At 44.1% G+C, this 24,454-nt stretch overlaps 1 protein-coding gene across 3 annotated transcripts in view; it reads right to left on the bottom strand.

The window, feature by feature from the left end:
• Positions 1–9,783: 9,783 nt before the first annotated feature.
• Positions 9,784–24,454, bottom strand: part of IFT52 (intraflagellar transport 52) — a 492,806-nt gene continuing 478,135 nt past the window's right edge. For all 3 annotated transcript variants that reach the window (XM_069243757.1, XM_069243756.1, XM_069243758.1), the window contains one exon: positions 9,784–10,068. In XM_069243757.1, coding sequence (XP_069099858.1) covers positions 10,033–10,068 — 36 coding nt within the window. In that variant the 3' untranslated portion in view covers positions 9,784–10,032. The remainder of the gene's footprint in view (positions 10,069–24,454) is intronic.

Genomic DNA, 24,454 nt, shown 5'->3' with positions numbered 1-24,454 from the left:
AGACAGTTGAGTGGAGAACCAAGGCAGTCTGGTCTAGGTTGGGGCAACTAAGATGAAAATTAGGGATGTCTGCCAAAGTCTGCGTACCACCAACAGAAAAAATGGGCGAGTCAGAAAAGAGTAGGCAAATATCCCTGACCAGTTCATTCAGAGTGCATTGCCATGGACTGTGGGAACCATTAGGTATAGTTTGGGTATTTTGTGTGGTGGGGAAGAGGTGTATGTGGAGGAACTCCCAATGCTGGAAGTAAGGAATAAGGACTTGAGGATTGAGTTCCCAGTTGTGGACTTGTTGCTGCATCCTGCTGAGCAGGTTTGCAAAGTCACTGTTCACTCCCAGTACGTACACAATGGACTCTGTGATGTATGACCGACCGCTAAAAACATTGGGCTACAGCAGACAACTGCAGGGACTGAGTGCCGCTTGTTTCTGTAAGTAAAACATGGCAGTTATGTTGTCTGTTTGAGTATCAACTTGTATTCGATGTCAGGGGGGAACACTTTGAAGGCTAGCTTGATGGCTAACAATTCTAGAGGGTTGATATGGATACCTAGTTGATCGTGCTCCACATTCCTTTTGATGGTCAAGTGCTGTAAGTGCACCCCCAACCAGTGAGCGAGATGTCTGTTGTAATGATCATCTGCAGTACTGGGTCCAAACAGGGCAGGTCTTGAAACAGGTTGTTGGCATTCCACCACTGAATAGAGTGATGAGTATGGCCACCAGATCAACACTAAATCCAGTTCCCCACTTGTGACCATTGTGCTGCTAGGCACTCATGCAACGAACGCATGTGTAACCTGGCATTTGGGACTATCGCAATGTAGTAGGCCATCATGCCGAGGAGGCACATGACCTTTCTGACAGCTGACGATGTGGCTGAAAAAAGAGGGAGCAGTGCTGTGAGCACTTTGTCCCTTGCTGTGCTGGGGCATGCTTTCCCTGTAGCAGAGTTCAGTATGGCTTCTAGGAAGGGCTGGACCTGAAGAAGCTGGAGATTATATTTTGTGGTATTGATAGTAAAGCCTAGGCTGTGTAAGAGATGTGTAGTGGCTTGGATGTGTGCTAGGCATTTCTGTTCCGTTGCACTCTTGAGCAGCCAATCATCTTCAGAAGGAACGGTGTCGATGTCTTCCCCTACTTAAGTGAGCCACTACCATGGCAAGACCGTGTGTAAGCACCCTGGGACCTCTGGTCACTCGGAAGGTCAGCACTTTGAACTGAGGACCCTGATCACTTATCACAAACTGGAGGAACCAGTGATGTGCATGGTGGATGGGGAAGTAGGCATCTTTCAGGTCGAGAGTGCTTCTAAAAACGACTTGCTATAGTAGAGGAATCACATCGTGGAGTGTTCTGTGTAAGAGTTATGATAGGATATACATGTTGAGAGGCCAGAAGTCGAGAATGGGTGTTAATGACTTGTCCGAATAAGGAAGTGAAGGGGAGTATACCCCTTTGCTCAGGGATGTAGGAGCCACTAAATTTCTGGGGGGACAAAGACAGCCTTGTGATATTTTCATTTACCCTACAGACAGTGCTACTCATCTGCGAGCCACAGGCTTCTATAAATGTATATAGTTGTGTAGTTCTGAAGTGAAATAGCAAGAAAGGAGGGAGTGTCGTCACAATCTGTAATTATGCGTTATTGTTAGTTACATTCTAGAAAGTAATTAGAAAATATGTGAAAAAACATGAACCTTGCAACTTCATTCACCAAGCATACAAAGCAGAAAAATAGAAGAATTAACACAATCTTCTTAGTGACATTCATAACCTCAGAATGCAACTGGACTAATAAGAAAGCATTCTTTTTGCTGCAGGTACTTATAATAAAATCCTGAACTTTTGTTTGAAAAAACAAATATTTTCTTGTTCTGTTCAATATGGAGGACAAATTATTTTGCTATTGTCTGTATGTCAAATGATTACACCATCTCTTTAAATGCATTGCATATAGCATGCTTCATTAATTTCTGGGAAATACTTGATCTTAACCAATTTTTCAGTCGGTGGAGACCAATGAAGTTTCTGCTCAGCCTCAAAGAAGATACTCTGTTGTAGACTGTCAAACCATGTAAAAAAATCCTCTCTGTTTGAAGCATTTTTTAAAAAGTATGTCTGCAAGTTCTGGCCCTGAAGAGTACTTAAGCATACTTGTTAATATAGTTAACTGAGGTGAGGGTAGCAAAAGGTAAATGTCCTGGTATTGAGCAATGGTGTCTTGTGTGTGTCTCTATGCTCATTTTTGAGGTTTCAGTCCATTCTGCCATGCTCTACAATAAGCACTCAGTCTTATTGAAAGATAAAGCTGTAATCACTCATTTACGTTTAGTTGGTGTGATTAATGTTTCATGCTGTAAGGAAGTCACCATCCTGCTATGACCTTGATTAAACTTTGACTGCCCACTGTTTCTACTCTTGGAGAGTAAGTGGTATAAAAGCTTATTTAATTGGAATTTAAACATTTCTTAGGCAATGGGACACCAATAATTAAACAGTATGTGTTGAACTTTGCCCTCTATGCAGAGTTAGACCCTCTACCCTCTTGTTTTCCAAACCGGTTTTTGTTGGCTTGTAGGACTTGGTGCATTTTACTACTGCTAACTAGTGGTAAGGAGCTTGTGGTCTCTCCTTTAAACATGGTAACAATGGCTTACATTCAATTGGCTCATTTATTTATGTATAGGTCCCTAGTAAAGTGCCACTACATGCCCCCAGGGCCTGTAAATTTAGGCCCATATTTAAAAGAAAATGACGGATTGCATCGCTGCACCAAAATTGGCAGCACTGCGCTCTGTCATTTTCACAATGCAGGGATGTGCCATATTTAATTGAATACGGCACACCTCTGTGTTTTCCAACGCAGTGGCGCAAAATTAAGCTGCCTGCGCCAACGAAGGCATCCTTGTACCATCGTGCCTGTGCTGAGGAGTTTGATTGTTTATGTGCGGAAAGGTGTCCCTTCCTGCACATAAACAATCACTATTGGTGATTTGACACGTCTGTGTGTGCTGTCATTTTGAAATGATTGTTTATGCGCAGGAAGGGACACCTTCCCGCACATAAATAATCATGTCTGGCATTTTGCTCTTTCTATGCGTGCTGCAGAATGCAGCACACATAGAAAAAGCAAAAAACAAGGAGGGATAAGAGTATTCCTCCTCATTGCCCCTTGCTAATGCCACCCCTGGGGTGGCGTTCGATTTTAGAGCTGCCTCAGGTTTACGAAAACTCATAAATCTGAGGCAGCGTCAAAATACATTGGGTGTTGCTGACAGCAAAACTCATTACACGCCCTTTCCACGCAAAGTGCTGCATGTGAAGGGGCCGTTTTTACGAGGTGGAATTAAGCCACAAAACGTGTAAATACGGAGCAGGCCATAGCGCCACTGGAGCGTCACTATACGTGGCGCTCCAGTAGCGCTAGGGGCTCTTAAATATGCCCCTAAATGCTACTAGTGGACCTGCAGCACTTATTGTCCCAATCCAGTGACAAACCCTTTGAAACATCTCACACTTGCCACTGCAGCCTGTAGTGCAGTTTTTTTTTAAACAAAATAAATCTACATTTCTAATACATGTGTCACCCCTGAGGCAGACCCTAAACAGCCCACAGGGCAGGTTCCAATGTATTTAAAAGGCTGTCCATGTGCCTTTACGTTTTACATGTCCCCGTAATGAAAAACTCTTAAATTTATGTTTCACTACTGCAAAGCCTGCCTCTCCCATAGTGGATTACATTATTACATGAAATAAGTGATAATTTTCAATAGGGAACAGGTAAGATGCTCACATTTGGTGTCTAAAGAATTGTAATTTAAAACTCTTTAATAGTAAAGTTGGATTTTAAGTCAATTCTGAAAATGCCACTTTTAGAAAGCTGGCTTTTTCTTGTCCTAACCATTGGATGCCTGTGTCCTAGGGCACATGAATGGGAGTAGTTGGAAGTTGTCTTTTGACTGTGAGGGTTCTCCAATTTCAAGTGGTTGGTACCAGGTATGAATATTGGACCCTCAGACCAGCTCTTCAGTACACTCCTGGACCTGTGAAAGATTACAGAAGGACTGCTTTGTCCTCCATGAGAATGTCCTGCTGCTTGAGGCCTCTCTATTTTTCAGAGGACTGCCCTGCTGCTTTAGGCCTTCCTTCTTTCTCAGAGGACTGCCCTGCTGCTTGAGGCCTGCCTTGATCACCAGTGGACTTACCTGTTGCTTGTGGTCTGCCTTACTGCTTGAACTCTTTCAAGCAACAAGGTAGCCCTGAAGAAGCATGGCAGTCAAGCAACAAGGCAGGCCTCCAAAAGCAGGGCAGTCCTCTGAGAAACAAGACAGACCCAAAGCAGCAGAGCATTTCTCGCTAGTGGATCATCTCCTTGAACCCAGACCTACAAGAGTGACTCTAATGATCAGGTGGCAGACTTGTTTTCAGCTACAGGAACACAACAAGCTCAAGAGGCCTCCCTGCAACTACCCAGCTGATCTGCTATAACTGGACATACAACCGGACCGGCTTGGATTTGCCGCTGGACCTGCCTGAGCCCATTTCTGCTTGTGTGAGTTCCTGATCCCCAAGAGATGAATCCCCATGTCCTGGACTTAGCTGAGCTCCTCCTTGTGCAGTTCAGAAGTTTGGACCTCTTCATGCAGGACTCTGAGAAGGTAATCTTTTTCAGCTGGACGAAGCTGGTCCCTGTATGTAGTTGGCCTGAACCTGTGACTTGGACAAGGTGTAGCGACCAGATAAACACAGAGCTTTCTGCTTCTTGGTGCTATTTTTAGTTAAACCTTTAGAATTGCATATCTTTGACACTACTGACTGGATATTTGTCATTTTGGTCTCACTTTAATGATTAAATGTTACTCTATTTCGAAATTGGTGTGGGTTTTTTCTTGTGTGGCGTTTTCACTTTATTACTGTTTATGTTGCATACATACTTAATACAGTGCCCTGAGGATCAGCCTAGCTGCTTTGTGCCAAGCTATCAGAGGGTTAAGCACAGGTTAATTTTGTGACGTTTGTGGTTCACCCAGACCAGGACTGCGGTTGTTGCTTGTGAAAGGTTTTCAACCCACTCAATCAAAAACCCAATTTTTTTTTTTTTACAGTATCAACCATTAAGTAACCATCTACTATCCCAGGCCTCTAGGAAAGGCTTAACAATCTGCTTGTCAAAGAATCTAAGTGCTTAGAAGAACAAGCTACTTACCTTCAGTAACACATTATCTGGTAGAGACTACCTAGTGGTAGATATCGCGCATGGTCAAGGCCTCTGGAATTATGTGGCAACACTGACTAAATAATGCATCAGTAAAAAGCTAATTATACTACATAATGTGACCAATGCTTAGATAGTATTACTTCATTATAATGCAATTTTTACAAATACTTACACTGTATGGGCACTAGTACCAGTTTAACACCTAAAGCTTGCATACATATTGCATCTGTTGATCAGAGTTGTTCTCTTACCATGTGGTTTGGCTGCTCTTATGCATATATTTGAGGTGGAAAGGAGTGAGCAATAGGAAAATGTGACATGCACTTTACAATGTAACAGGGCTTACAGCACCCACAGCATACTTTGCTAAAGGCAACAATTATCTGGAATGAGAAGGGTGGATAGACATGGAGAAATGGGCCATTAAAAAAAATAATTTATAGAACCTGATGACAGAACATCTTTTTTCATTGAAGATTCTGTTTAAATAGTGCCTTATGTTATGAATGGTTTCAAGGTGCTAAGAAAAAAAAGTGAATTGACATTTATATTCTGTTATACATATTTATATAATAATACCTCAATGGGACACCAGGGTTAGTAAAGTGCCTATATAATACAACTTGTAACTGACTTGTTCATTTATATTTTAAAGTAAACTTGCATAACTTCTCCTTTGTAGTAGTTAAAAGTGTGACAAGGTACTACTGCAATGTATTTGTCAATGGGGGTGGTATGCTAATGGGGCCATTCATTTACCTGTACACACCAAGTCTTTAATTGCCACCTTGCAAGTGGGCTGAAGAGAGTGAGACAGCATGAGACACAAGAAGCAATTGCGAAAACAATGCCTTCTCTACTTTTAATGACCTGTGAAGTACTAGAGTCCAGCACACATATCAGATAAAAATCCTCCCTGTGTCATCCAAGCTGCAGCAGCACCGGCTGCAGCACAGGAGGCAGGGGATCTTAAGCCTCATTAAGAGATGTTGAATTTAAGTTAGTAGCAAGGTTAAACTTCTTTCATTTTCAGTCCCCGTGCTTTTAATGAACTGAAAAACAAATGAAGTTTACACAGGGACTACATCTGAATCGCTTTAAAAACTTCAGGGTCATTTGTCCCTCTTGTCCCCACCACCTTTGTCCTCTGTCTCCCCCCCCCCCTCAACTCCAAAATCTGGTGGGGGATAAATCCTGCATGTCACCCCTAGTTCCTATGCCCATGCCTTTGCTATGGTGTTGCGGCAGCACAGGTACCATGGTCCCTTTGCTGATCAGTGTGTGTACCTCCTCTTGAAACAGACACTGATGTTCTGGGTGAAGTTTGTGTCTGCGAGGGATTATTTGGTAGTGTTTGTGTGAGCTCTAGACAGTCCCCCATCAGCTATAATGTTGAGAACCCACTGGTCTGAGGTGATCTCTCTCCAGCCGGGCAGAAACCCTTGCAGTCATCCCCAACAGGTGTTAGGGGGTTGGTAGGGGAGTAGCTGTTTTGCAGGTTCGACCCCTTTGGGGGCTGCGCCTTTGCCCCGCCTCTACTGTTGCTGTTTTTGAATTGCCCCCTGTAGTAACCCAGGGAGGGCGGCTGTGGCTGCTGTTGCATGGGGAAGTCTGCTTTGGGGTAGTGGTTTTCGCCTCTTCACTTCATTGTGTGTGGCAAAAGGAGCAGTGGCAGATAGTGTCTGTAAGGCATTCATGCCCTGTGCTGTCTCAGTGTCCTTTTCAATTTGATACAGCATCTGGTGAACTTAAGGGCCAAACAGGTGTTTCCCCGTCAAAAGACGAGTTGACCAGATGCTGCTGCACTTCTGGCTTAATGCCAGAAACATGCAGCCAGGCGTGTCGGCCGATGGCGCCGACTGGTGTCTACACCACACACAGTCGTGTCTGCTGCATCTAGGGCATACGGAACATTAGTGTTTGATATACTCTTATATGGTCCTTTGCCTCAAGTGGAGGCCAGTCTAAAATATATATGATCTTGGGTTGGATATGGTTGTGCTGCAGTTTAGTATTGAGCTCCTCTTGGAAGTGCTGGAAGATGGGTTGGTCTTGATCCTCAGAAGCAGCAGAGGAAGCTGCCTAGATGCTCTTTTTTTGGAGCCGAGGATCTGTGTTGACCTGCCAGAACAGAGCCGGACATTGGCTCCAAAGGCCTCAAATCCGAGATTGACTTTGCAGGTGTCTTTGAGGCTGGAGCCAAACAGATGTTTGAAGTCGAAGAGAGTGGCTTCGAAGAGGACTTCCATGCTGAGAGGTGGAATCTTGTTGGGTCTGACCTAGCAGTTTGGTGCTGTCCATAGCCTAGCAGCAGTGGCGGTCCGGAGGCCTCATGATGGGCCTGCAAACTTGAAGCTCAACACCCTCAAGGGTGATGCTCGGTTTCTGAGTTATATCAAGGGGTGGAAGGTGGTATGTGTGTACTCAGTATGGCTGTTTTTTATGCTGTTGTCTATCCGCTCGGTGTTGTGCATCCAAGTTGAGGCTATGCTATGATCTCAATGGAAACAGAGGCGGAAGACATACCACAAACAGACTACCTCCTGGTGGTCTGGGGACCGACAGAGGTCACACACCTGATGTAGAAGGATATTTTGCTCAACACTTTGGGCTGTAGCAGAATTGAATTCTTTCCATTAAGGATCGATTCTCTGGTGTTAAGGAATCGATGGAGCCCCAAATCTATGAGGCCCTGTACAGGGCATCAAAGATGTTGGATCGCGAAGCAGTAGAAAAAGGGTACGCAACACGTAGTGCAATATGTAAATACAACTGAGATTTCTTCCAATGAGAACAAAGGATCTGAGTGTGCCAAACGACATCACCATGCAGTGTCAAACCAGAGCTTCAAGAGAACCGTCTGCACCAGATGGCAGAGAATAAAACAATTTAACAATATAGTTGATGCCCATGTGAATTACCAGTAATAGGTTCAGTCGCTATACCTTGTGACTCGTAAGACTTCTTTGTACAAAAACAACTTGCACACATCTAAGCACAACAATAGATGGCTGGCGTATGCACAACATGGGTATCCACAGCCACATTATGCCACAAACATTAGTCTCCCATGTCCCTCAGATGTCAATTTGCTGCGGACACAGTGTTGTAGTCTGCAAGAATTTTCTCGATAAAGCTCCAACATATTAATCCTCTGAAATTAATACAGTAAACTGCTTGTCCAACCCTTCTTCCAGTAGCCTACCTCTGACTGAAACAGTCCTGGCAATATATACAATTTACATATGCTAGCAAGGGCATACATCAGCACTCTATGGCAATAGATTGTAAAAACACCCCCAATTAATAAATGATTCCAAGCTTAGCCTCAACTAGACGTGTCATTGTTTAAGGAACTAATTTAGTCATCCTTGGGTCAATGCTTTTAAAGCACATACTATTGACATATGTTATGTGTTTATGGTCATTCTTTGAGTTCAAGCTACCACATGTGCATTGTTTACATGCATGTGTGTACGCGACCTTCAACTTTTTCTTTTCCACTGATAAAATGAATACCTCTAATAAATTGAAACAGACAGATGGAAGCAAAACATTATTGAAAAAGAGAGAAAAGTGTGAGAAAAAGAGTGAATGTGAACAGAGTAAGTGAAAGACAAATACGAAGAAGGGACAATGTGTGCTTTCCCTCACCCGGACAACCTGTTCTTAAGCAGCTCCAAAGGTTTCGAATTTCCTGGAAAACGTGTATCATTACAAGCTGTAATGTGTCACTTATTATGGAATAATCTGGCTTGGTGTTTTCCGACTCCTCTGTAAACCCACTTGTGTAGGGGTTGGAAATATGATTTGGGTGGTATTTGTCATATCTAGTTATCACCGGTTGCGTGTATATATCATCTTCATATAATTTTGGCAGACCAAATCTGCTGGACTTTAACAGGAGAAAAAGTATGGTATTAGCCTTGCCATGGGGATTTTGGTATATTGAGCAGCAAAATCCATACGTCATTACCCAGAAATTCATAATAGATGCTATTTATCTCACAAAATAAATTATATACCCCAGGGTATGATTATTTATCTGGTGCGATAAAAAAGCAATTGGATTTCAACAAACTCAGCATCCGGGCAAAAGATGGTTCACACATAAAAAAATCCTTAAAAAGTTGGTAGTTTTCAGTGAAATTACCTTTCTGAATTATTTTTTGTATATGTTAAATAGTGCACTTGTCTCTTGGGTGAGTATTTATGAGTCACAAACATGACCCAAAATGAGCAATAAGTATCTTATTTACATGTTAGTAATTGTTGAATGAGTTCCATCCACAACCGTTGACTAAAGAAGCAAGCCGTGTGGTACTAACCTTCATAGCCCCTGCTGGTGTAAGCAACAATGTGAGTGTCTATACCTTAATTCTATGACTTGCAAGGTGTATTACGCGGTTGAACCTTGTCTACACAAGCTGCTTGTGCGTATGTTTTATCCAACCACCCTTTCTCACAAAGCTGTAATATAAAGGCTTTAATGTACATATTAAAACCTCACGTCGTGTATTTTCAAGCATAATATATAAGTAAAAAGAAAAAGTCAAAACAGTTATGCAGTTTTCCACTTTATAATAAAATAGAAATGGCATTGAAGCTAAATATAAATATAATTTATCGTACCACTCCATACAAAAAATGTTTAAATTTCATACATATTTACATGATACAAAGCCAAAGATTACAAAAAAAAGAACAGTGGACGCCAAGTATGAACAATGAGCGACACACTGTTGCCTTTTGAGGTTTTTTGGAAATAAGGAATTGTTTCTTGCACATTGGCTTCTATGAATTAAGGGTTCTAGAATCCAGCTTCACTTGTGTCTATATCATGTTCCTTTAAAAGAAAAAGAAAAACATAGGATTAAATAATTAGTAAAATCCAGTAGTAATCATAAATACAATGCTCCACAAAACCATACACTAATAGGAACAAAATTGTAAGTTAATAATAAATGAGGGCCTAAAACGGTAAACTAAATAGTACTCCTACCTCAAACAAAGCATTAAAAAAATAATACATTAGCACTAAACAGTTCTTCTAATAAATAAGGACTCAATAAGTGAAGATCATCAATGAATGTCAAAGTTGACCGTTATGGTCAGCTTCACACATTGCATAGCTCTCCAAAAATTCCCACAACTCTCCTCTACTTAAGGAACTAAATTCACAGATGTCCAAGAAAATTCGGGTCACACAGCCACCCTCCTATAATTCGTTTATCTTTATACTTTCACAACACAGCACATCTGGTGATAATCTGGAATTTTAAGTTCCAACTTTTTGAAGGGTTAACCGATTGCTTCGGAGAAGACAGAATAAGGAAGAAACAAGCATTTGCAATGCAATGGGTCTCGCATATTTCGAACAAGTTAGTTGTCATCTTTTGACAACAGCGCCCAGGAGCAAAGAAAACAACAAAAAAAAAAAACACGAGTGGAAACTGAGAAAAGACGAATTAACAAAATAAAATAAAGTTCGCTTTAAAAAATAAAACTTTGCAATTTTTTGTGTCCTGCTGGGCATGATTTTGCCAGTCACAAGCCTTCTAAAATTAGAACAAAATTGTAGGTTGGGAGCAGCGGACGGGCACTTATTAACTTGAAATCAATCAGTGCTTGATCCGTGCTCCATAGAGGAACGGAAATGATGCCAAACATGCCTTGACTAATTACGAGGCTGTAAAGAAGAGTGCCATGCAAACCAACAAATACTGAAGGACAGGCGGGCTCCAAGCCCTTCACTGATCACAACAGCATTTCGCATACGAGATGCCTGTGCACGCACCTTGCTGGCTCGACCCTAAAAATGAACAAAGGTTTGCACTGAGTAAACATTTAATTGCAGAATGGACTGCCGTTTCAGTAATAATATCAGAACAACAGCCTGACATATTAAAAAATTTGCAAAAGAAATTCGTAGGTTTGCATATATTTGACTCTCAGTACGGTTAATGTGGTCTTCTATGCCCAGTTTACAATTTTGTTTTTTAGAACACCTCGAACTTCAATGAAGTTGCTCAGTGCTCAGTATTGGATCTTTCCCAATTTCAAGGTTACGTTGTCCGTAACTAACGGTGCACCTATTCATCTATTGCAGCGGTTTGACATCCATTATAATTAGAAGAGAATTACTTAACCACTCCTAATACAGGGCACTTTTTTAATCTGTTTATGATGACAATGCCCTTTTTGTCTTGTACTTAAAACACAATTTTTTTGTCTCTGCTGACTGTATACATTTTGTCTTATATTTAAGATATGAAAGACAATATAAGAAGTTGATAATTGTTTTTTCCCCAAAATATTTTAGTGGTATGTACTGTTAGATCTGCAAATCAACTAGCTGTTACTTATCTTGCATATCCAGGAAAGAGAATATTTTTTGCATTCCTGTACTAGATTCATCACCACACGTATGCTTGGGTCCCAGGAAAGTGTATTGTCTAAGAGTTTTTATGTGTCTCGTCTTTGCTTCTTGTCAGAGCATCAGTAATTAGCAATTCTCATGTCCATTTCTAAACAGGCTCCTGGCTGGTTAAAATGAGGGAAAATTCAAAAGAGATAATTGGGCCTGTAAGCTATAAACATTGTGAATTTGCTGATCCTGAAACGGTTACAGGACACCTCACCACAAGAAACCATAAACTTTGAGCCTGAATGTTTCCTCCAGTAAGCACTGCCCTTTTCCCTCCCTACACAACATACTTTTTTTCTTTACACCGCACTTAACCAGAGTTTTTTCTTTTTTTTCTTCGGTATTTCGGGATGGGAGGTTCGCCTGTAGGTTCATGGTGAACAGGCCATTAACTGAAGCTTTGAATCACCTTTTAAGGCATGCCTCCCAAGTTTTCTTATTTTGTGCTTGTAATGGGGTACAAGAGACCACCTCCCGCCTGTACACCATTTGTTTTACTTTTTTCCATTTCAACTTTCCCTTCCCTCCTGCAACTGTGCTATGACATCCCGTGGTACACTGCAGGCAGGGAATTGCCTGGTGGTATCGAGAACACACTATGGTGGCTGCCTACAACCCAACAAGGACAGATGTAGTTTAGTCCTTTGTACAGTTTCTGTGGAAGATATTTATGAAGTGTTTTAAGATCACAGGGGTATGAAAACATAAATTCCATCCAAATCAGGCATGTTTAGAATATAGGCAAGTACAAGATTTGGCCTTTCCAAATGCTGAGTTTTACAACACAAACAATAATAGCAATAGTAGTTTATATTGCCATCTAAATATGCCAGATTTGGAGAGAAATTGTTTCAAAACCTTTTGATTTTTATGTCTTCTGTTTTGAGGTTATTTTTTCACAAGAAAACCTTTTTCCTCAGTGATGACTGCCGGGTGAAACAATGGGAGTTCACAACAGCAGTGCATAGTAGGAACCGATAAACTCAGGTCCTCAGAGAAATTTGGTTTGCATCACTTGGAGAATGTGGTGCCTGCACACCTATTCAGAGGTGCAACCATGCGGAGGCCGTTGGGAGTTGATGCCACTAAACAGGATTATCTGCAGGGGCTGGTTTTCCAGTGCACACCATGGGGGATAGGTTGGCACAAAAACATTATGCACCATAAGACACTGTAAATTGGATTGCAGGTAAACACTAAATAAAATAATAATCACATTGTATCATCAGTATGCCCGTGACACAATGCCAATACAGGTTTTTGTTGAAATCCTGAGGAGGCCCAGAAGTCTGAAAAGGGCCGAGAAACCTTCAACAAACACCCCCGACCCAATCTAGTGCTTGTTTAAAAAACAGGAATAGGAACAGCAGTGGGCTTTTGGTCTTCTCAAAGGTGGACAACTCATTCATTTGGGTGAAGTTCTAAAGAAAGCTGGCTTCAATCTGAGACAAGCTCTAAATTAAGAGCATGGCCTTAAGAATATACATATGAACCTTGTGAAATATAGGGGGAATTGTTTTACAGGCTAGTTTTATGATTTTTTTTTTTTTTTTTTTTAAATCAACAAATTGCACATATGGAAAGACAACATTTATGACAAGTTGGTTGAACACACAATTGAGAACGAAATAAGGAAGCAATTACATATCTGGGATACTTTCATATTCTGTACTGTTAATTAAATTACAAAGCTTGTACATTAATTTAATCTGATCTTTAGAATGCGTACACACTTTTAGTTTATATCTCAAACCTTGGGGTTACAGGGTAAACATCACAGCTTTTTTTTTTTTTAGTTTGCAGTGTGAGGCCTGGCTTACAGTGGGGGTCACCAAAATAGATGTGGCCTATGTAATTAAGGGTGTGCTTTAAACACAAACTAAGTTTCTGTGATTCACCTAGTGTGCCACCCGACCAGTATTTTGATTGTACAATAAGCTTTATGTTTTCCGGATATACAGCACAACTGACAAATACCTACAAAAGAGCCAGGACTATTGTCTTTGTCAGAGGTGTTAGTTGTTTGAGATAAAAAAAAAAGTAACAATACATTTTTTGTAAAATACTGAAACTTTCAATTCTGTATTAGTAAGATTGTAAATTAAACAGTGCTGAGGCCTGTGCAATCGGTAGTGGTTTTCAGATATTCTCAAACACACTAGGTCTTTATTATGAGTTTGACGGTCTTTTCACAAGACCGCCTTGGCAACGGCCGCCAATAGACTGCCATGTTGGCAGTCATCCAACCTCTGTATTAACTATGAAGACCACCAGAAATCTAAAACGGCCGGGACACTGGAGGGCGGAAAAGAGGTGGTTCCACTAACAACACCGTAAGGCAGACAAAAATCCAATCACCAGATTACGAGCCACAAATCACCACAGCAGTTCTTCCATGGCGGAAAACCATTGGCCATGCGAACTGCGGCGGTCACAACTCACTACTGTCAGAACAAAAAAACACATTGGATAGTTTGAATACCCCACACCTGGCACACATCAACACACCCGACATATCTACACAGTGCACTATATAACACACCCCCACACAACCCACAATCCTTTGCAACAAAAACACTATTCAGAGACACCAGGAGCAGGCAATTATATTGAGATAGCACCCTTACATCATAGGCTCACATACAGATCACACTCCGCACACACCACACACGAGCACAACACATTACACACATAATGAGCACTCAACGGTCTCCCCTCACAACCCAGCACCCATACCTCACCAATCACCCAACACTGCACCCTTGCACTCACACCACCCCCACACACCGTCTGCACAACCGCTACCATTTCCCCACAAAAGCACTCACGTTTCACTGACAATGAGTTGCTTGTCATGGTGGATGAAATTGTCAGGGTAGAGCCACAACTGTTTGCAGCACAGGTCCAACAAACATCAATTGCCAGGAAAATGGAGTTGCGGCAAAGGATATTCGACAGGGTCAATTCAGTGGGCAACCATCCATGCACAAGGGACAAAATCAGGAAGAGGTGGAATGACCTACGGGGGTGTAGCAGTGGGTATAGCGATAGGGAGTAAAACGACACTCAAGTGGGTGGTTGAATATATGTGATTTTATTGTGATTCACTGACTTCTTTATAACAGTCAGTATCTGTGGTCGTTGTGTTTGGTGATCTCCTCTATTCTCTTCTTCCTCAGGGTTTCCCAGTGGCTGAGGTGTTCCCCGGCGGTGGTATTGTCAAGAAGATTGGAAAAGGAGTAACGAAAGGTAGGTAAGTAGTATATCCGTGAACTGGTTTGTATTATTTGTCGTGTGGGGAGGGTGAATAGAGTGAGGGAGAGGCGAGAGAGAGTGTGAATGGGGTGGTTTGGGTATAAGACTCTTTCTTTTTCCCTTGGGAGTGGAAAGTAGGAATGAATGTTTAGGGGGGTAAAGGGTCCCGTCCCTTCACCTCTGTGGACTCAAGCTCCTTTTTCAGACCCTGGAACCACTCTATTCCTATGCTCCGTGGTTGGTGCTTCACTTGTGCTGTTGTCTTTCCTTTCTCAAACTTCCCTCCCTGCCTCCCTCCACTCGTCTCCTCTACCCTCCTCCCTTCCCAGACCGCAATTTGTCTCTCAGGCAGGACCGTACCTGCTTTAGCCACGCCCCTCCAGGGACGTGGCGGAGTTCGGGCTTCTTGGGACTGTCTTGTCCCTCCGTGGTGTTGCCTCTGTAGGCGAGTGTTCCTCCCTTCCCAAGCTCTGAATCAGGCTTTTTCTCATCCTCTCCGCTGCTTCCTGCCTCTGTATTTATTCCCCGCGTCTCGCCCCTCGGCGTCCTTCTCTTCCTCTGCACACCCCGCGCGCAGTCCTTCCTCTCTTTTGATGCTCTCGGGAACCCGGATATCCGTGTTCCCGGCTCCGGGGGCTTCCCCCTCCTCTGCGCTCCGCGCTCTTTGTCCTTTCGCCATGACTATGTTTCCGGGAATCCGGATGTCCGGATTCCCGACATCGGCGGCTTCGTTTCCTGTGGGACCCCCGAGGAACTCTGCCAATCGAAAACCGGCACCGAATGTAGCCGGGAAGTCCGCCACCCGGCTACAGGGGGAAGGTGCGTTCCATGGCATCACGCTAACAGATCACCGTACAGAAGGCGGACAGTGGGCCCCCACCTCATTCTTCACAGTTCACATCTTCGGAGGAGAAGGTCATTGACATACTGCATCCAGAGGGCCTGACTTGAATACTTGCGGACTGAAGTCTGGTAAGTACCCACAACATCCATGTCACACATTTGTTTTGTCCTGCATGCTACCTTAACACCCAAATACTCCCCAATTATCTGAATGTCCCACTATACCTACCACCTATCCGCCCAATGGCCCTCACCTGCCTGCCATCACCCCATTCAGTCCAACTGCCCCCACAGCCCTGGTCAAAGGCACATCAACTACTGGCTATGTGCACAACACATCAAATGTAATGGAAGTACATCTCAAGTATGAGACACACCATCTACATTGATCTAGTAAGGACCAGTACATAGCAATGAGCAATGCAATGGCACACTCACAATAGCAACCAAAGCCAAACACAGCTACAGCTCACTTACCATTCCTAATGGCCACTGATCCATATCCCCAAACCTGAAATAGACTGACCATGGGTTGGAAAGTAAGATGGCAGACTCCATGCACATGTACAACATCCAGTGACAGGACTATTACCCTTGCATACTCACATACTGTGTACCCACTAGGACACCAATGCGCAGCTATAATATGTGACATCTAGCAAGCCTGAATAATCACTAGGTGACAGAGTTGAACAGTCTTGTCAAGTATCGGACAAAACCATGAGCCACCCGCAGTGCAATATGTACCATACTTGAATGACACTTTCCAACATGGAGTATGGAAATCAAGTCACAGAGTTTTATGTACAACAAATGTATGTTGTGTAGCATCTGTCAATGGCATTGCAGAAAATGCATAACCCTGCTATTGCCACCATGGAGAGAATACCAGAGACTGACTCCCTCCCCCCCCCACCCCACCCCCAGGATGAAGGCCCCAGTGAGGAGAACACACCTGGATGTCTGGACAGTGACAAACAACTCCCCGCCTCATACTGTCCACTTCAACCCCTCCCACCCCTGGGCCACCCACATCACAGCCAACCAATCGCCCCCAAACCTTTGTCCAAAGGACTGGTAAATCAACAGGGACCTGAGTTGAATCTTGCCACCCCAGACAATGATGGTCTTGCTACCACTGGGAGTGGGCACACCGTGCCAGCCGCACAGGCACCAGGGGGCAGGGTGCGTGGGAGGGATGGTGTGGGGCAGAGGATGGGGCTTCCAAGGGACTTCACTGACCAGGAAACCATCTCCCAAGTCTTGGGAGCATACCAAAGTTCCCAGGACAGGATTGTTGTATAGCTATTTTAGCCATTTTTTGTACACGTCATGTTAGCAAACTAGGCCTGCCGCTGTGCACTTTAGCCTATTTACATTTTATTTAGCATTGCTTTGTTTTTCTAGCATTAGCCACATTTGCGTTGTTGTTTTATTTTGTTGTGTTATTGTTCCTTTGCCTAGGAAAGCTTCACTTCTTAGTACTGCATTCATTTCAATTTGTGCTTTTTTCAAGGCTGCAGTCAGATTGGATTGCTGGCAAAAGTGGCATGCTGTGTCTCCGACATTCACAGAAACATACACATCCTTACGTAGGACATTTTCCTAGAACATCAATTGGTTGATTATAAAACACTTCTGTCCCATACACGTTAGAGGGAGTTTCCAGCCAGAAGACCATGACTTCATGCTGATCGTCTTCGCTAAAGCTGCTTGCTAAGACTACTGAATCCCTGGCCTATAAGGGGATGGTGTCCTTTTAGACAACAGACTTCCCTGTTCAGATATGGGGGATGATGTCTTCCCATGGGGGAAACATGAACGGCAGATTAGGGCTTATCACACTGAGCTCTAACATAGCTTAGGTAGGAAAGATATTTACCACTCCTAGTGACAGTATGGTGGGACTGTTTTTGTGTTTCACTCTCCTTCTCACAATCTTGCTTCTATTGTGTATTATCATCATAGTTATTGCAACACATACCATTTTATCCAAGATGTGGTTACTTCAATAAACCCTTATTGAACTGTATTCTGCCTCTGTTTGTTTTTACCTGTGGGAGAGTAATGTAACCAAGAGAAAGAGGTAAGATCTGATCGACCACGATTACCCTGAGGTGTCTTTCTTGCAATGCACCCGGTTGCCACAAACATCCCTGTTCTAGGGCACAGATGAGGCGCTGCTAGTTGGCCAGACAACCTAGATTATGCCGACAGGTGTCAAAAGGTGTGGGATTGTACTCAGTACCCTGCAATTCAGGTGATTCTACCACCTGAATCCAGTAGCCTGATTAGGCTAATGAGAACCTACGGGATGGGCCAAATTATCACCATGTTGGAGGAAAATCAAAGGCTGCCGAGGGCATACCACCAGGAAGTCATGCAGCAGTGGCAGGCACAAAATGCCACCATGACTTCCATCGCAGGGGTACTGAATGACATTAACACCACCCTGCATGGTTTCGCATCACACCATCAGGCCCCTTCCACTAGAAATGTAACAGCTGCCCGATCTACATCAGCGGTAGTAAAGGTTGTAACTGAAGGACATCCAACTATGGGTGTCTGATATTGCGTACCATGTTTTTCCATGCCATATAAATTCAGACTATTCACTATTATCACAATGCCTTTGCATCAGAGGAGGTAAGTAATTGGGCTTTCCTACCCTTAGACAAAGTGCAACGTGCATGCAATATACGGCAATGGCTTAGCAATACTAGTGCAACATATGGCATTATCCGCCTACATCGTGTCACAATGGTTACTTGCGGTTAGCTCTAGTGGAGTGGGAAAATTCTAGTTTCCCATTGCCTAGCTGATATGGACATGCAATGGTTAGCCTTACTTCATACTTTGAGATGTGATGCCTTGTCTACTACTATTTCTCATCATTGTTGTTGTGGCATATGTTCTAAGTGCAATGGTGTAGGGCCATGTGTGCAGCAGGTGTACATGTCTTTTCAGTGGGATGTGTGTGTTCTGTGGAAGTAGGTACTAGTATTCACATGTCAAGACTAGTGTGAGTGATGGTGGTTCACTCTTGTTGACCGGTTGTGGCGCTGTATCTGCATGTTATGCAGTACATAAGTTGCCATATTAGGTATTAGCTGGTTGTCCTTTGTTTAGTTGCAGTTACACTGCTGTCTGTGATTGTCAGTGGATATATCATGTGTGCTAGGTAGGCCACTGTTGCCGTACATGCATGTATGGTAGGGTATCTGTGTATGGTTACTGCAATAAAGTCTCTCGAATTAGATACATGTAGTGATTTAGCTGTTCTCCAGGCATGTATTCTAAGATTCAAATGGCACCTGAAGCGGACTGCTATATGTTGTGTCTTCATCAAGGATTGTATACATAGTGTAAGATCTGTACAGAGGGTTCAGCTAGGCATGTGATTTCAATGGCAGGTGCTGTGTAGTTAGTCAATAGAGTTGTCTTCACTTGCATGGTACGTTACTTATGGACATGGGCATGTCAGGAATTGAATGTGAACATGCATGATGTGGTGTTAACTGTCAACTGCTGTTCCTAATGGTGAGAGAGAGATATGACCAGGATTAGGACAGATTTTCAGTTTCAGCAAGGGCATGATGTGCATGCTGACATAGGTTTACAGGTGAATTGATGGAAGGCTCCAGTTGTGGTACCTTACATGGATTATGGTATCGGTGAGAGATATGACATGAAGGGATGGACAGAAGTGACATGAAGTAGGATATGTATTGTCCCATATGGGATACCCTAGCCAGGAGATGTATAGCTGCAGTAATGCATGTTTTCATGTGCGTATGTGGAGAATGTGATAATCCTCCCTCTCTCTATATCTCCCTCTCTCTCTCTCTCTCTCTATTTGTGTGCATCAGCATCAGCAAGCGAAGGAGCCGGGGCACAAGAGTGGGATGTTGCCAGCCATGGAACTCAGAGGTCGAGAGGAGTGCCACGGGGAAGACAGGATCTTCCACTTCATCATCTTCGGAAGCCTCCTCCAGTGGACACTCCCTGGCAGTGGCAGACCCTTCTAGGACCACCCCAGCACCATCTTTGTCTATCACTGCCGTACCTGTAGATTTCTATCCAGTTGTCCGTGCCTGCTCAACCAGGATGGTGGGCGTCTCCTTCGCCGCAGGCACCTCTGCCCCTGTCAGCCCTGCTGCCCTCAGTGAGGAGGCTATTGACCTCCTAAGGTCGATCTCTGTGGGTCAGTCGACCATCGTGAATGCCATCCAGGGACTGGCACCTCAAGTCCAGCAGAGTAAAGCATTTCTGGAGGGCATTCACAGTGCACTGGCTGGCCTACAGAGATCCTTTCAAGCTCTGGCCTCCACGCTGACTGCAGCCAGTCACCCTTTGTCTTCCGATTCCCCTCCACTTTAATCTCCCCAAACCCAAAATCCTCATCCCTCACCCAGCCAAAGCACACAGAAAGACAAGCTAGCATCCACCTCAACATCGAAGGGTACAGCTGAAAACACAAGCAGCACAAGACCCACCACCGGCATGCACACAAACAACACCCACCTGCAGACATCAACAATCACTTCCTGACTTGAAACCCCCACCACCACAGATACTACACTTGACATACCTGCAGTCACTACACCAACATTCACAGATACAGCCACAACACCTTTCTTACCCCCAGTCATCACGACAGAAGACCCGTAGACATCCACCCCAGTCACCACATCCGCAGCCACCACAATTACAGACACACTTACTTGCAGCACACCCACCATGCCTGCCGTCACCACCCCGACAGTCACCCATCCACCACAGCATCTCCCTGCACCTCTACCCCCTCCTTCCAAGACACAAACACCCACACGCAACCAAGACACCCACCACCCACAAGCATACCTCGCACACACATGCACCCAAGACGTCCACAAAGACACCTCTTACAACCACTCCCTCTCCCTCCACTTCCAAACGATTTTTCCATAAACGTCCCCGTGTGAGTAAGAGGTTTTTCCTCTGAGTTGTGTGTTTTCCCTAATCCTCTCCCACCCTGTGATACCCCTAGACGGTCTGTGTCCCTCCCCAAGTCCTGCCCTTCCCTGCAAGTTCCGATGCCTCTCCCCATGCCAAGAAGTCGACCCCTCCTAAGAGTTCCCAGCCTTCCCCTAAACCTCGACCTAAGCCCACCATTCCCACGCACTAGGATCATCCACCCAAGCATAAGCCCAATTCCCCCCCCCCCCGCCCCCCCACCCCACAATCCCTAAGGTGCGCTGCCTGCTCCCTTGATATCCCAAACTGTGGAGGTTACATGGCAGTCAGAAGTCACGTTGGGGCACACACAAGTGCATATTGTGCATGTTGCACTTGTGTTATTGGACTGGCCTCTGGCCTTGAACATTTTATCGTATTTATTTTTAATTAATATGTAACAGGACCACATGTTGTTGGTTTCAAGGTTACACATTTGTCCAGCATTTCTTTACGTAGGGCAGTTTTAGTCTTGGCTGACATTGTTTACGTGCGAGTGGTAGTTGTGCTACCAGTTGCTTCTGGGTTGCATGTGTGGTTGTGTGCATGGCCTTTATCCCCCAGTAATGGGTGTGTTGTGTGAATGGGATGTATATGTTGGGGACATGTTGTGTTGGTATTGTTTGTGTTGACGTGTTATTTGCTGTGTTGCGTGTCTGTGTGTGGCTGTACTGTGTGAGGATATAGGTATGTCAGATCCATTGTGATAGGTGTTTACGGAGCATATGGTATGGCTCCTTATTTGGATGTGTGATTGTGTGTGTTTGTTCTCTGGTGTTATGTTGTGTTGTATGAAATAAGTTACTTACGTGTAACTGAAGTTCTCCAGTATTGGAAACTTTCATAGATTCACATGCTTGAATCCTTTCCCGTCGTCGAGATGTGAGTCTCCAGTGTAATACAGAAGATATGCCCAATTGCATATAAACATTACGTGCATGAGGCCTCTAACTTAGAAAATATCACAGTCATTTTGTAAAAAAGGACCAAACTCTAAAGACAACTAATCAGATAACACCACCCTCTAGAACCCTCCTGTGAGGACCAGCCTTTTCTCAGATTTTCTAAGCATTAGTGCTGTACTATAGTTACTACTGAGAGAATGAAGGTGAGCTCCCCAGGAGAGGCAGGTGGGTCGCATGTGAATCTATGGAAGTTTCCAATACTGCAGAATTACAGTTACAGGTAAGTAACTTATTTCTTAGTCCAGTATTGGAACTTTCATAGATTCATATGCTTGAATCAGAATAGCAAGCAGTGAGTAGCACATTTTCTGTGTGTACAATATCTACATACTGTTATATATGAGACAGCGTGAACAGTTGTTACAGCTTTTGTTTGTAGTTTAGAGTCTGGAGATTGGAAAGTTATAACTCTACAGAAAATGTGACATGAAGCAGTACAAGCGGAGGGGGGGGGGGGGGGGCTCACCTTTATTGGAACAGTTGTCTAAGGACTGCTTGTCCAATCGCTGCATCTTGGAGCGTCCCTGTGTCCAGGAAATAGTGCTGTGTGAAAGTATGTGCTGTCTTCCATGTTGCAGCATGACAGACGTCCGGTATCGATACACCTGAGAACAATGCACAGGACGTGGATACGGCTTTGGTGGAATGTGCACGCATCCTCGTATCCAATGGTCGACCAGCCTTCTGGTGGCAAAAAATGATTGCATTTTTAATCCATCGAGAAATAGTCTATTTAGTTATAGGGTGTCCTTTTCTAGGGGCACTAAAGGCTATGAACAGCTGGTTTGTTTTTCTGAAAGATTTTGTTCTGTCCAAATTAAACTTGATGCATCTCTTTAGATCAAGTGAATGCAGGGATCTCTCTGCAGCAGTATGGAGGTTTGGGAAGAATGACTTCAGTACCACCTGTTCATTAATATGAAAGTCCGAAGGCACCTTCAAGATTGGTGTGTAGAATAACTGTTGTTTTTGAATTAAAAGAATGGTTTTCTATATTGTAAAAGCCTGGATTTCCCTGACCCTAAGTGCGGTAGTAAGGGCGAGGAGGAGCGCAACCTTCCAGGTGAGGAACTTGATGTCCGCCTTTTGTATGGGCTCGAAGGGCTCCTTCATCAGCTGGCCTACGACTGTATTAAGCTGCCATGCTCGGGGAGGGGCTTTCACCAGAGGAAAGGATCTGAAAAGACCTTTCAAGAATTGTTTAATCAGCATTTGCAAACACAAAGATGGTTTCTCAGACATTCTCCTATATCGAGAAATAGCTGTCAGATGAACTTTGATGGACGCATAGGCAAGACATGAGCGTGCTAGCTGTAAGAAGTATGGTAAGATTTTTACCGGGTCGGAAGAGAGAGGGTGTATATTCATGGACTTGCACCACAAACAAAATTGTTTCCACTTTAGGCAGTGTGTTTTATTTGTGCAATCCGCTTGTGATGTCCTTGCAATCATTTGCTATGTCTAAGCATCCGAATTAGTTAAATTCAGGAGCCATGCTGATAAGCTCAGAGATTTGGGATCCGGGTGTCTTACTTGTCGCTGGTTGATGGTGAGCAACTCTGGAATTGGCTTCAACTTGATGGGCAGACAAAGATATTAGTAGCAACTCCGTGTACCAAGGTTGATGTGGCTACACTGGAGCTATTAGAATTATCTGGCGGGGTTTCAACTTGATTTTCCTGATTACTTTTGGGAGGAGGGGAATTGGAGGAAAGGCATATGCATAAATCCCTGACCATGTGATCGAAAAGGCATCCTCTGCACAACCCTTGTTGGTGATGCCAGATCTGTGACTGGGGGTGAATGTTTGATTTGCTCTGCATTCCATCCATCATCTGTTGTTTTTGCAACTTGAGTAATATTGGCACTTGGCGTTCTGGGAGGTGCGCGAAAAGATCCAAGTTTGGTTTGCCCCACTGGGATGATATTCCATCCAGTGGCCTGCCACTCTCAGAACCGCTCCGACTCCCACTGACCACGCACGCAACCTAGGATTCATCTTGGACCCCTCACTATCCATGGCCCAGCAAGTCAACGCCATTTTCTCTTCCTGCTTTAACACCCTCCGCATGCTCTGAGAGATCTACAAATGGATAACCACCGAAACCAGAAGAACAGTCACCCAAGCCCTCGTAAGCAGCAAACTGGACTACGGCAATGCCCTTTACACAGGAACCACAGCCATACTCCAGAAGAGGCTGCAACGCATCCAGAACGCCTCCGCACACCTCATCCGGGACATCCCCCGCCACTGCCACATCACAGACCACCAGAAAAACCTGCACTGGCTCCCAGTCAACAAGAGAATCACCTTCAAACTCCTCACCCACGCTCACAAAGCACTGCACAACACCGGACCAGAATACCTCAACAAACCGCTCTCCTTCTACACCCCGACCTGGCATCTCCACTCCGCTGATCTCGCAACCGTCCCACGCGTCCTCATAACTACAACCAGCGGTAGATCATTTTCACACCTCGCCGCCAAAACATGGAACACTCTTCCCACCCACCTGCTCCAGACCAAAGACCTCTTTACCTTCAGGAAACTTCTCAAGACCTGACTGTTCGAGCAGTAGCAGCACCTTCCCCCGGCCCCACCTTCTCCACCTTCCCTCCTCAGTGCCTTGAGACCCTCACGGGTGAGTAGTGCACTTTACAAATCCCTCATTGGTTGATTGAGTGTCCTCTGGTTTAACTCCCACCTGTGAGGAGATGTTTTTTAACCTACTTAGCGAATCTGCAAT

The sequence above is a fragment of the Pleurodeles waltl genome, chromosome 7 (genome assembly GCF_031143425.1).
Source record: "Pleurodeles waltl isolate 20211129_DDA chromosome 7, aPleWal1.hap1.20221129, whole genome shotgun sequence".
NCBI classification, from domain to species: domain Eukaryota; kingdom Metazoa; phylum Chordata; class Amphibia; order Caudata; family Salamandridae; genus Pleurodeles; species Pleurodeles waltl.
Note: the sequence above shows the minus strand (reverse complement) of the source record. Positions and strands in the feature narration are given on the sequence as shown.